This window comes from Anolis sagrei, chromosome 5 (assembly GCF_037176765.1).
Source record: "Anolis sagrei isolate rAnoSag1 chromosome 5, rAnoSag1.mat, whole genome shotgun sequence".
Lineage (NCBI taxonomy): Eukaryota > Metazoa > Chordata > Lepidosauria > Squamata > Dactyloidae > Anolis > Anolis sagrei.
The window spans coordinates 10,250,290-10,264,745 of NC_090025.1; the positions used below are offsets into that span (position 1 = coordinate 10,250,290).

The following is a 14,456-nucleotide window of genomic DNA, read 5'->3' on the forward strand; positions in this document are numbered from 1 at the left end:
AACCTTCCTATTTCCTTCTTTTTCCTTTTGTTCTCCAGCTGGATAGTGCCACATCCCTCATCCAAGCAGCTAAAAACCTGATGAATGCCGTGGTCCTTACCGTAAAAGCTTCATACGTAGCTTCCACCAAATATCAAAAGGTCTATGGCACAGCGGCCGTCAACTCGCCTGTTGTGTCATGGAAGATGAAGGCGCCGGAGAAGAAACCATTAGTCAAAAGAGAAAAGCCAGAGGAGTATCAGACGCGAGTGAGAAGAGGTTCTCAGAAGAAACACATTTCTCCAGTACAGGCTCTAAGTGAATTTAAAGCGATGGATTCCTTCTAATTCACTAGGCTTCACCTCAAGGGGTTTTCTATTTCCTTCCTTGTTTTTGTATGCGTACCTGCCGACTTGTATGTGTCTGGCATGGGGGAACAAAGATAATGAAGCAGTGTCAATTTGCATGCAACCTGAGACTCTATTAAAGTCATTGAGCAATCTGCAATTTCCCTTCCCCAAAGACCTATGGTGTTTCTTACATTAAACAGAGGTCTATTACAATTGACCCCTTTTTCTACAATAGCAAAAAGAATTGGCCCCTTTGACATAGTGTTGTAAGGCCGGGTGGGGGAAGGGGAACCAGCCAACTCCAAAGGATGGAAAACAAATCCTTAATGCATGCAAGAAACATTAGGTTGCCAGGAATATTTATCAGTGGGAAACCTGGAAATTGCAATGGTTTGACCGTAAGAGCTTGTATTGCTTTTGTTACAGTGCAATCATGTAACTAGCCAATATGCTTGAATGTGTGACCCAGATTGAGCCGATTTAACTTTGAGTCATCTTCATTATGCTATGTGAATTTTTTAACAAAGATTATGATGATATAAAAAACAATTAACACTTCTTTTAACCCGCATTTTCTTCTATTGTTTCTAGTAGTGCTATGACAATGCTTCTGTTTCAACAGTTCCCATTTGACATAAGCAAAGGTTTCTCTCTCTTTCTCTTAAAATGGTTTTCTTTTTGTCAACTGAATTTCTTCTGGTGGAGTATGAAGCACAACATGGTGGTTGACATTGCCTTTTGTATTATTATAATTATATTATTAATATTATTAGAAATAGAAGAACTGGTGATGGAATGTGTAGAGACAGGCAACTGACACATGTGAGAATTTAGAGGCAATTATGTAGGTGTAGCTTTGGATTACAAGGTATCTGATATACCACCGTAACCGCTAACTCTCAATAAACTTATTTAACCTTGGAATTTTCAGTATGGTTCGTGCTGCTCAACTACTTTATACGCACACACATACCCGGTGTCACTCTTTGTTTGCCTTGTTATTGCATACAAGAACAAATTGTTTCAGCAATTTCCCCTCTGCTTCATAAAAAATACAATATAGTATGATCCCCATACCGAAGGTATCTAGTTTGTCACTGCAATGTCAGAAGACTGATTTACAACATTACAGCTTCCATAAGTATTCCAATTGATATTTGTAGTTGTTGCATGATCATGATGACCAATGTGCCTACCGAAATCTACACATAGGCATTTCAAAGGTACTAGAGAATGGGCCGTTTTAATGGCACGTTTGGTCCTTTTTCAGGTAAGAGACACTTTAGGAAGGCATCTACAGAGAAATCAACAGGGATCCTGTTCCAGCCACTTATAGAATCATAGAATCAAAGAGTTGGAAGAGACCTCATGGGCCATCCAGTCCAACCCCATTCTGCCAAGAAGCAGGAATATTGCATTCAAATCACCCCTGACAGATGGCCATCCAGCCTCTGTTTAAAAGCTTCCAAAGAAGGAGCCTCCACCATACTCCGGGGCAGAGAGTTCCACTGCTGAACAGCTCTCACAGTCAGGAAGTTCTTCCTCATGTTCAGATGGAATCTCCTTTCTTGTAGTTTGAAGCCATTGTTCCGTGTCCTAGTCTCCAGGGAAGCAGTAAACAAGCTTGCTCCCTCCTCCCTGTGGCTTCCTCTCACATATTTATACATGGCTATCATATCTCCTCTCAGCCTTCTCTTCTTCAGGCTAAACATGCCCAGCTCCTTAAGCCGCTCCTCATAGGGCTTGTTCACCAGACCCTTGATCATTTTAGTCGCCCTCCTCTGGACACATTCCAGCTTGTCAATATATCTCTTCAATTGTGGTGCCCAGAATTGGACACAATATTCCAGGTGTGGTCTAACCAAAGCAGAATAGAGGGGTAGCATTACTTCCCTGGATCTAGACACTAGGCTCCTATTGATGCAGGCCAAAATCCCATTGGCTTTTTTTGCCACCACATCACATTGTTGGCTCATGTTTAACTTGCTGTCCACAAGATCTTTTTCACACTTACTGCTCTCGAGCCAGGTCCCCCCCCCCCCCATTCTGTATCTTTGCATTTCTTATCTCATGGTCCACACCCAGCAAGATAAGAGGGGCCTTTGCATGGTTCGTACAAAAGCATTGTGCAAGAAGCTACTAAATACTGCATAGAATCCCTTATCCCAGTGCTTCTCAGCCTGTGGGTCCCCAGGAGTTTTGACCTACAACTCCCAGAAATCCCAGCCAGTTTACAACCAGTTAGGATTTCTAGGAGTTGAAGGCCAAAACATCTGGGGGCCCACAGGTTAAGAACCACTTATCTAGAATTCCAAAATCCAAAATACTCCCAAAACAATTGTCCACATAAGTGGCTGAAATAGTGACATCTTTGCTTTCAGGTAGTACACAAATTTTATTTCATGACCAAAATTATTTTAAATATTATGTATAAAATTGTCTTCAGATATGTGGCATGGACTCCTCTGGCAATATTTTACTGACTGCAACAGAGCAGTGGCTATCAAAAACCGACTGCTTATGGTTTCTTTTGGTTACACCTGGAGTGCGAGGAGGGAAGCAGCCGCTAGAAGGAAAAGGATTGCAGGAAGCAAGGTTTCTTAAGCTCTTTCTTTAAACCCTACTCTACAGACCAATGGGAACGGATTTCAGGAAGAGTGTTGTCTTAACTCTGATGCTTTTAATACAGGTATTAATGAAGAATTTATGGACAACAATGCCCAAAATTACGGGAAGGAGAGTCTGGCAAGTTCCCCCCTTTGCCACCAGTGGGCCAGATAGAAACCAAATCTTTCGGCTTCCCGGATCAAAAATGGATTTCTGTACTACTGAATTTGGGAGGCTCCTGAAAAACAGATTGGGACCCCCACCAAAATCTGGGACACCAAACTATATCGTGGTTTACCCAGATTGCACAACTGGATTGTTTAGATTTGTGTCCCATCTGCATTATATACATATATGCTAATGCAAGTATTTCAAAATCCTGAAAATCCTACATACTTCTGATCCCAAAATATGTTGGACAACAAAGACACAACCCGTACTTTCTTGTGGCAACCCAAAAGATTCTGGCCTTTAGGAAGTGTATATTGCACCAGGGTTCACTGTTATTCTCTAGATTGATTTTGAGACTGGCAGGGCTATATAAAGCTATTCTCTTCTTGAAACAACAATAAAATTGCCCACAAACCACAACATCCAATGTTCTGGTCATTGTTCTCTTGCTGTATCTTCAAGTTTGTTCTTACCTTCCCAAAGGTTTTCAACACTGGTAGAAGGGTGGTACTCATTCCTTTTTGTTGCTTCAGCACAATAGTGCCTACAGGATCAAGTGCAGTGTTTTATTTATTCTTTTCTTCTTAATTGTTCTACCATGTATGTCCAGCATATTGGCATGTAAGCATTTGCTGACATAATCATTGCAAAGGCTCAGTTCTATGGAAATGTAATTATGCAACCCTTGTGCAGATTTAAGCCTGGTATGTGTATTTGTCACAGTTACAAATACCACAACTACAGCTACAAAGGAAAGTATGTTATCCAGAGTGGATAAAGTAACCAAAGTCTCTTGACATGCCTAGCAAAGATGTGAGACCCATTTCTAATGTTCAAGCTAAGAAGACCTGGACTACCTTAACATAGTAGCAACTAGCTAGGACACTCAATATACGTCTACATGATCCACATAAAGCAGATTCACCATGCAGCTGCTGCAGGGAGTTGATGATGCATCCAGCCATTAATCTGTGTCTCCAGAACATGGAATTTATTCTGAAGGTTCTTGAATGTTTCCAGATGATCCAACAGATTTAGAGATGTGAACAGCTGGGTATGGAAATATCCAGTCTGATCCACTGTCCAGGTTTCCAATGAACTCACTGCTGCATCATCACCATCAAGCAGTTCTCCCAAAGGCTTGCTAGCAACATTGCATTTATTTATTTTTATTTATTTCCTATATTTATAGCCCACCCTTCTCCCCCCGAAAGGGGACTCAGTGATGTCATTTCAGACACTGAGCCTTGTGATCAGAAAAACAATGTTGACAGCATGCCTGTGGGAGAGAACAGCTTGCTGACAGCAACACAGCAGTGGGTCCCCAATGCATGGCCAGAGTGCTCCAGGAAAGCATCATAGCAGCTCCAGAGTCCTTCAGATCAGATTTATCCAGCAGGTGTAGATGCAATCCTAGGTAAAGCATTCTGAGCTTCTCCGTGGAATAGCAGTGTATTAGCATAGCCATTATAGCCTTGCATTATATATATGAAATATCACAATGAATACTGCAATTATCATGCACTTAAGGAAATGCAAACATTTAAGAAACATGACACAAAATGCTTCTGGAGTCCAGATGCTTGCAGGTTTAAAAGTAGCACTGGATGCTCATACTGCTTACGATGAAATCCCATGTCTGCTTCACAGGTGGCTAAGTTTAATATCTCATTTTAGTATTTCTTTTAAATTGTTCTTGAGTACCACTAGGAAAGAAGAAGACAACAATTACAAATACAAATACATGAGAGGCAAAATTCACTATCAGATGTGATAGCTACAGTAGTCTCACAATGATATTTGAAGTTGCTCTCTGTTGTGATGTTTGTTTTTGTTTGGGCTGGCTAAATGTGACTGGGCTTGGTTTCTTTGCTCTCTTGGTGTTTCCTTAATATGTCCTTGGCTATGTTTTAATATACATGCTGGCTTTTCCAATTACTTTCTTGATCGTGTATTGTCCTATTGTTTTGACTTTCGATTAGGAATAGATGGTAAACGTGGCATATCAGTTTTAAATAAATGCCTACACTTTAAATTTATTTATTTATTATTTCATTCACTTATACCCCGCCCTTCTCACCCCAGGGGGGACTCAGGGCGGCTTACAGGGGAGGGCACAATTAGATGCCCTAACACACAACAAGTAATACAAAAAATAACAATTCAACACTTAAATTAACATCAATACATAGTAAAATCCTAAAAACCTAAAACAATCTCATGTCAGGGTCCATATATCAGAGTTCATCAGTCCGTTCTACTCCGTTTGTCTATGTCTATTCCCAGGTCCTTGAATTAATTGTCAGAGTGACCAAAAGCTTGGTCCCACATCCAGGTCTTTAGTCTTTTCCTAAATGCTAGGAGGGAGGTCGCCGATCTAATCTCCCCGGGGAGTGAGTTCCACAGGCGGGGGGCCGCCACTGAGAAGGCCCTGCTCCTCGTCCCCGCCAGCCTCGCTTGAGAGACTGGCGGGGTCGAGAGCAGGGCCTCCCCAGAAGATCTTAAACTTCGAGGTGGGATGTAGAGGGAGATCCGTTCGGACAAATACACTGGGCCGGAACCGTATAGGGTAAAACCGGAACCGTAAATGAAGACTAAAACCAGATTACCTCTTGTGGTGAAGTGTGAATTTTAACCTACAGTCATGTATAATTATAGGTAGGTGTTTAAAGGGGTAAGTATTTAAAATAGCATAACTAGGGGGATGGTAGCCAGCTCAGCTCACTTTGAGATGGGTTGCCATGGAAAATGGGGAGGAGCCAACTGCCACTTAAAATAGGCAGTCTGTGGTCAGAGAACCGCAGGGAAAGCTGGTTCTACTGTGTTGAGAATCAGAAAGGTTTAGGCTTTTAGCCTGTGTGGTTTAGATAGGTCAAGTTGACTTATTTAGATTAGTAGTTAGGGTTTGAGCAAAAAGGGGAAGAGAACTCCAGTAAGAATATTTACTGTAACAGAGATAACAGAGGGAAAGAATAGGCTAGTACCTGGCGTGATCTGTTAAGGAAAGAAACACTTTTTGAAGGAAATAAGTTTAAAACCTGTCTAGTGGAAAGAACAGTCCTCTTAAGAGTTGTTTTATGGAAGGTTATAAATGTAACCACTAAAGGAATGTACCTCTAGGAGTTAAGAAACATTGAAACCATTAAGCTTCTATACTTCAATAAACTTATTACAGTTTCTTTTAAATCCATGTCTCTGTTTTGTATACTTTCGAGTCAAGCCACGCTACACATCAAAGGAAGATAAACAACATATTACAGGCTAGTGGCTGTGTTATTGAATTTTTAGATTCATTACAAGTTGTAGGAGACCCTTACAAATCGGTAATGTCCCTTCAACTGGTGGCATCGTTACACCTCTATTTAATGAGAGGAAAACATTACAATATTTATCATGAAGTTTGAGATTGAAGTAGACCCAAAACTGAAGGATAGAGCAACATTACAGTCTTTGCATACTGCAAGAATGTATGGTTTTCTCCCAGTCAGAAAGGTCAATAGGATGTTAGGCAGATAACTGGAAATTAATGGGGAACAACAGGTCGGTTGTTAATAAGCTATGCATTTTAATTCAATTGCATTTACACAATGGAATTACATTTGATAATTACTTTCATTTTAATTTGGCTCTTACATTTACATTACATTATTATTACACTAAAAGCCTTATTCAAATAAATGTGAAAATGCCATCCATTATTTTAGTCTCCTGCCCAACTCCATTTGTTCCTGTGTTACCCTTTGAAGACAATAGCTGCATGCACTTTTGAAATTCCCATTTCTCACCTACTTCACCGAACACCCTTCACTTGCTTACACTTTCCCAGCCCATTACCATTGCTATATTTGTTTTGTTTAATAATTCCCACATAGATCTCTACAAAAGTTCCAGGGTTAAAAATGCAAACATTTGGTTTCCAGGGAAAGACGAAAAGGCTTTATTAAGTGCTCAAAACACAAGAGCATCATGCTCACTACAGCTGTTGAATATGACTGAAATATCATACCTGAACCTAAGGGACAAAACAAAATGTGAAGTTGCATTTTATTTATTTATTTCCAACATTTCTACTCTGCTCTTCTCAACCCTCGAGGGGGGAATCAGGGCGGCTTACACCAGCAACAATTCGATGCCGCAATGTACAAACAAATATAACAAATATAACAGCAAATTTAAATGATAAATAAAACAGTAAGTTAAAACAATTTAAAACATTATTATCAAACCATATAGCCATTTCTAGTCAAATTTAACATCCTGTCATGTCTGCTGTCCAAATGCCTGGTCCCAAAACCATGATTTCAGTTTCTTCCTAAAAGAAAAGAGGGATGAAGCCGACCTAATCTCGCTGAGGAGTGAGTTCCACAGGTGGGGGGTCACCACCAAGAAGGCCCTGTCCCTCCTCCCTGCCAAACGCATTTGCGAAGCTGGCGGGACCAAGAGCAGGGCCTCCCCAGATGATCTTAAACTATGAGGCAGAACGTAAAGAGCGATACGTTCAGACAAGTAAGCTGGGCCAGAACCGTATAGGGCCGGAACTGTATATTCCTGAGATATAGGAAAATCAGGGCTTTCTGTAGACTTCGGGCCCATCCAGTCAGTACCAGGAGGTTCCACAGCAAACAGGAGGGTGGCCTGTAAGCATGGAAGCAATCATTACAAAAGGCAAAAATTGCAAGATTTCCAAGTGTGGGAATATCGTAGTTTTGAGCTGAATATCCGCATATTCGAATGTCTGAATGTCTCTGCAATTGGAAATCACAGGATTATTTATCTATGTTTGTTCCCAGATTTTAGATGTTTGTTCCTGATAGATTGGTTTCTAAAATGAAGGTGACAATGGGGCAGAACTTGAAAAGAAACTTTATGAAAAATGCAAGAAACTTTATGAAACGTGAAGAGGGCACATTTTTTTTCTGGCCAGGACAAAGTTGTGCCTCCCTAGTCAATTTGTTGTTGTTCATTCGTTCAGTCGTCTCCGACTCTTCGTGACCTCATGGACCAGCCCACGCCAGAGCTCCCTGTTGGCCGTTACCACCCCCAGCTCTCTCAAGGTCAGTCCAGTCACTTCAAGGATGCCATCCATCCATCTTGCCCTTGGTCGGCCCCTCTTCCTTTTGCCTTCCACTTTCCCAGCATAATTGTCTTCTCTAGGCTTTCCTGTCTCCTCATGATGTGGCCAAAGTACTTCAACTTTGTCTCTAGTATCTTTCCCTCCAGTGAGCAGTCGGGCTTTATTTCCTGGAGGATGGACTGGTTGGATCTTCTCGCAGTCCAAGGCACTCTCAGAACTTTCCTCCAGCACCACAGTTCAAAAGCATCTCTCTTCCTTCGCTCAGCCTTCCCTAAGGTCCAGCTCTCACATCCGTAGGTGACTACAGGGAATACCATGGCTTTGACTAGGCGGATCTTTGTTGCCAGTCTGATGTCTCTACTCTTTACTATTTTATCGAGATTGGACATTGCTCTCCTCCCAAGAAGTAAGCGTCTTCTGATTTCCTGGCCACAGTCTGCATCTGCAGTAATCTTTGCACCTAGAAATACAAAGTCTGTCACGGCCTCCACGGTTTCTCCCTCTATTTCCCAGTTGTCAATCATTCTTGTTGCCATAATCTTGGTTTTTTTGACGTTTAGCTGCAACCCGGCTTTTGCGCTTTCTTCTTTCACCTTGATTAGAAGGTTCCTCAGCTCCTCCTCGCTTTCGGCCATCAGAGTGGTGTCATCTGCATATCTGAGGTTGTTAATGTTTCTTCCAGCAATTTTCACCCCAGCTTTGCATTCATCCAACCCCGCACATCGCATGATGTGTTCTGCATACAAGTTAAAAAGGTTGGGTGAGAGTATGCAGCCTTGCCGTACGCCTTTCCCAATCTTGAACCAGTCTGTTGTTCCGTGGTCAGTTCTGACTGTTGCTACTTGGTCCTTGTACAGATTCCTCAGGAGAGAGACAAGGTGGCTTGGGATGCCCATCCCACTAAGAACTTGCCACAATTTATTATGATCCACACAGTCAAAGGCTTTAGAATAGTCAATGAAGCAGAAGTAGATGTTTTTCTGAAACTCCCTGCTTTTCTCCATTATCCAGCGGATATTGGCAATTTGGTCTCTCGTTCCTCTACCTTTTCTAAACCCAGCCTGAACATCTGGCAACTCTCGCTCCATGTATTGCTGGAGTCTTCCTTGCAGGATCTTGAGCATTACCTTACTGGCATGAGAAATAAGGGCCACTGTACGGAAGTTGGAGCAGTCTTTTGCATTTCCCTTTTTTGGTATGGGGATATAAGTTGATTTTTTCCAGTCTGATGGCCATTCTTGTGTTTTCCATATTTGCTGGCAAATGGCATGCATCACCTTGACAGCATCATCTTTTAAGATTTTAAACAGTTCAGCTGGGATCCCGTCGTCTCCTGCTGACTTGTTGTTAGCAATGCTTCTTAAGGCCCATTCAACCTCACTCCTCAGGATGTCTGGTTCTAATTCATTCACCATACCGTCAAAACTATCCTCAATATTATTATCCTTCCTATACAGATCTTCTGTATAGTCTCGCCACCTTCTCTTGATCTCTTCAGCTTCTGTTAGGTCCCTGCCATCTTTGTTTCTTATCATACCAATTTTTGCCTGAAATTTACCTCCAATGTTTCTAATTTTCTGGAAGAGGTCTCTTGTCCTTCCTATTCTGTTGTCTTCTTCCACTTCCATGCATTGCTTATTTAAAAATAGTTCCTTATCTCTTCTGGCTAACCTCTGGAATTGCACATTTAACTGGGCATATCTCCCCTTATCCCAGTTTCCTTTTGCTTTCCTCCTTTCTTGGGCTACTTCCAGTGTCTCAGCAGACAACCATTTTGCCTTCTTGGTTTTCTTTTTCTTTGGGACGTACTTTGTTGCCGCCTCCTGAACAATGTCTCGGACTTCTGTCCATAGTTCTTCTGGGACTCTGTTTACTAAATCTAGTCCTTCAAATCTGTTCTTCACTTCCACTGTATATTCGCTAGGAATGTTAGTGAGATCATATCTAACTGGTCTGTGTATTTTCCCTGATCTCTTTAGTTTTATTCTAAATTGGGCAATAAGAAGTTCGTGATCTGAGCTACAGTCAGCCCCAGGTCTTGTTTTCACCGACTGGATGGATGTCCGCCACCTTTGGCTGCAAAGGATGTAGTCAATCTGATTTCGGTGCTGACCATCTGGTGAAGTCCATGTATAAAGCCGTCTTTTAGGTTGTTGGAAGAGAGTGTTTGTTATACACAGCGAGTTTTCCTGGCAAAATTCTATCAGCCTGCGTCCCGCTTCATTTTGTTCTCCCAGACCATGCTTGCCTGTGATCCCAGTTGTCATTTGACTTCCCACCTTGGCATTCCAATCTCCTGTAATGAAAATAATGTCTCTTTTTGGTGTATTATCCAGTAGGTCCTGCAGATCCTCATAGAACTGATCTACTTCTGCTTCTTCAGCAGCTGTGGTTGGGGCGTATATTTGGATCACTGTAATGTTGAAAGGCTTTCCTTGCACTCGAATTGAGATCATTCTGTCATTTTTTGGGTTGTATCCAAGCACCACTTTAGCGAATTTCTTATTAATTATGAAGGCTACTCCATTTCTTCGATGTTCCTCTTGTCCGCAGTAGTAGATCTGGTGGTCATCTGATGTGAAGTGGCCCATTCCAGTCCATTTCAGTTCGCTGACCCCCAGAATGTCTATCTTTAGTCTTGACATCTCACCAATAACAACATCCAATTTGCCCTGGCTCATAGATCTTACATTCCAGGTTCCTATGGTGTGTTGATCTTTAGAGCATCGGATTCGTCGTTCACCTCCAGTACCGTCGGCCGCTAGCCTTCCTTTCGGCTTTGAGCTAGCTGCGTCATCACATCTGGGGCTAGTTGAACTTATCCTCTGCTCCTCCCCAGTAGCATTTTGGCCATCTTCCGACCTGGGAGTCCCATCTTCCAATGGCATACCGACATATCTCTGGTTGTACTGGTCCATTTAGTTTTCTTGGCAAGGATACTGGAGTGGTTTGCCATTGCCTTCCCCAGGGATCACGCTTGGTCTGACCTCTCTGCCACAACCGTCCCGTCTTGGGTGTCCCTTCACGGTTTCGCTCATGACATCATTGAGGTGCTCAAGCTCCAGCGCCCCGACAAGGCGGTGATCCTTTGCTGGAGAAGTCAATGTTGTCCCTAGTCAATGTTGTACATCTTTTCACAAGAAGAGCAATCAGAAACAAGCATGTATAACCCAGTAACAGCTCCCTGTTGTTTGATGCCACAAGTACACAACCAAATCTGTCTGGACAGATGGCCAGACAACTGGGCTCTAAAAAGTGTCAATAATGATAAAGTTTTGTTCCTGGTTTGAAAATGTGTGTTCCTGTTTGATTGTGCAGTGCTGACTTGGACAGGAGTTGTCCCACCCCATAAACTTTGTTTGCATGGCAGATACTTTATGAAACATTTGAGGGCACAGTTTCTCTGGCCAGGACAAAGATCAGAACCTTTGTAGTGATTTGCTGTGGTGATTCTCCACATATCAGCATATCTATATCTTGAGGTTTTTCCCATGCAAGTCCCACAGTGGTCATCTTGGGCGCCTCTGTGCCATCGCGCCTGGGGGCTATAACTCTTAGTGAAAGAGACATAGACGTGACATCTTTCCCCCAGGGGAATAAGGCAATAAGCTGGAAGTTTCAAAGGGGGTAAAGGAAATATACATTACAGTCTCTGGTTGTCTTGGGTCCAAGGAGATTTCGCAGCTGAGAAGCCTTTCCTGTTCCCTCTTTTGTCAATGGCTGTGAAGGTTGGAACAAACACAACCCCCAGTCCAATGGCCTATGTTGAAGGCACAGAGTCTTCCCTTTGATGCCAAAGGACCGGTTTGAAGGTGCTTGGGTCTCCTCAACGTTGTCCAGGGCGATTTGGACATGAAATATGAGTCCCAAGGGTAAAAACCTTAGAATTGGTGATGAGAGGTAACTTAATTAAGGGCTTTAGAGCCAAGTCTCTTTTTCACGTCTATCTGATAGAAAGTTTGATGGTAGAATGGAAAAGGAAAAGCTCTGCCCTCCTCCAGGAAGAGGTGGAGCCAAGCAATTGAGCTGAGGAAGCAATATAACTGGTGTAAACAACATTGATAGACAGCTATAAATAATCAATCAATCCAACTATACATTTACAAACTAGGCAAGTTTGGGCATGTTATACAGTTTAAACCTTTGCACTTTAAAGTTCTACACAGAGGGGGCACCACTTGCACCGTCACAGCCTCTAAATCTTGCAACACGGCATCAAGTCTGGACAAGAGAGGCAGAAATCCCAGGACCAACAGATCTTTATGTGGACCTCTTCTGAACCCTCAGTTTTTTGTTTTTTTTTTTTTGCCCCTGTTTAAAACCTGTGATTTAGTGCTGTCTGGAAGTGCTTTGGGTGAACTTTCTCTCACTAAATGACTGGTAGGACTGTACCATTTGAATACAAAAATCTTATAGAAGAATTGCAAGCCACATCAGTGTTCCCCACTTGTAATGTCTGGCCCAGATCTATGTACAACCTCCTGTTATTATCTTATTATCGCAAGGAGACTGTAAGGCTTCTTACAAAAGATTTCCTCACATATCGTTAATGATAAACAAAATCAGCATGTCTGAATAAATGATGGCTTGGGAGTGTAACAATAAGTCGATAATCCAGCAAGTTTGAAAACTGAAGGCGATGAACAATCACACATGGTAAATTATTCAGTTCATCAAGAAAATGGCCTTTTCTGAGCCATCCGCTTGGCTCTAATGACACATCCTTTGTTCAGGAGAGGAAGGGAATCTTTACAATATGTAACAGATAATCCAATCAGTGTAATGAAAGAATAGGTCTTCTATAATTGCACAAAATCTAAATCTGCTGTAAATAAACATGTGGATTTCAAAGACATTCACTGAGATTCTGGATATGGGAGACATAGTAGAAAGTTCAACCAGACAGAACAATGCCACAATTTCTCTCTCACCCATCCCAAGGGAGTGTTGCAGCTACTCATTTCAGTCCCATAGGGAACAGAGAAGAAACACTCTGTTTAGTTCCTGTTGCTTAGAGATGGGGCAAAGTGCAGCTCATGGGCCACATGTAGCCATTATAGAGCCCACTTTTGTGATGTCTGAAGTCATCCCCCTCCCAATTCCCTAAAGCTCCCTCAATTTTGGGATAATCACCATCCCCTGACCACCTGCTAACCTCTACTTTCACTACTTTCACTACTTTCACTGCCATTTGTTGTTCTTTATTCGTTCAGTCACTTCCTACTCTTTGTCACCTCATAGACCAGCCCACACCAGAGCTCCCTGTCGGCTGTCACCACCCCAGCTCCTTCAGAGTCAAGCAGGTCACTTCAAGGCTACCATCCATTCATCTTGCTCTTGGTCAGCCCCTCTTCCATTTTCCTTCCATTTTCCCAAGCATCATTGTTTTCCCTAAGCTTTCCTGTCTTCACTGACATACCACCACTTTTTTCTTCATACCCTCTCAAAATGGTGATAAGAAGTGGTGATGCCTCCATTTCCCTCTGCAGGCTCTCTCAAAATGGTGACTCTAAGTGACACACTAACACCATTTTGAGAGGGCCCGCAGAAGAAAATTGATGGGATAGGGAGTGACAATAACTAGATTCTACTCTGCTTACTTTACTTACTTAGGCGATCCCTCATTGGACAAGTAAGATGGTCTTCCATGATGGGTTTCCTTGTGGGTTCGTAGGTGGCTGTGGAGCCCTATTCTTGACACACATCTTCTCCCACAGTGAGGGCATTGGTTTCCAGGTATAAGGCGGTCCCGGTCGGGGTTGGCTTGACACGCCTTCCTCCTGGCACGTTTCTCTCTTTCATCCTCCACTCGTGCCTCCTCGAATTCTGCAGCACTGCTGGTCACAGCTGACCTCCAGCTGGAGCGCTCAAGGGCCAGAGCTTCCCAGTTCTCAGTGTCTATTCCAGAGATTTTAAGGTTGGCTTTGAGGCCATCTTTAAATCTCTTTTCCTGTCCATCTACTCTGCTAGTCCCCTTAAAATAGTGGCAAGAAGTGAAATTCCTCTATTTTTGTCAGCAGGCACTCTCAAAATGGTGACAGCAAGGGATTTGTGGCCATTCAAAGTAGAATGTATGTAGTAGTCTTGCTGTGAGAGAGGTTGCATACTGGACTCTAGCTTTGCTTCATGTGCTCTATACATTTCTATGAGCCACTGATAATCAGAGCTCAAACAGGCATTAAATAAATTGCATATAAAATCTTTTTGTATCCCAACTTCCCACACAACTACATTGAAAAGATATAGGTCATCTTTTTTCATTGTACAATGTGCTT

At 42.4% G+C, this 14,456-nt stretch overlaps 1 protein-coding gene across 2 annotated transcripts in view; it reads left to right on the plus strand.

Moving 5' to 3' along the window:
- The window catches only part of CTNNA2 (catenin alpha 2), a 138,113-nt gene extending 136,860 nt beyond the window's left edge, over positions 1-1,253 (plus strand). For both annotated transcript variants that reach the window (XM_067468555.1, XM_067468556.1), the window contains one exon: positions 39-1,253. In XM_067468555.1, the coding sequence (XP_067324656.1) occupies positions 39-326 (288 nt within the window). In that variant the 3' untranslated portion in view covers positions 327-1,253. The remainder of the gene's footprint in view (positions 1-38) is intronic.
- The last annotated feature ends 13,203 nt before the right edge of the window (positions 1,254-14,456 follow it).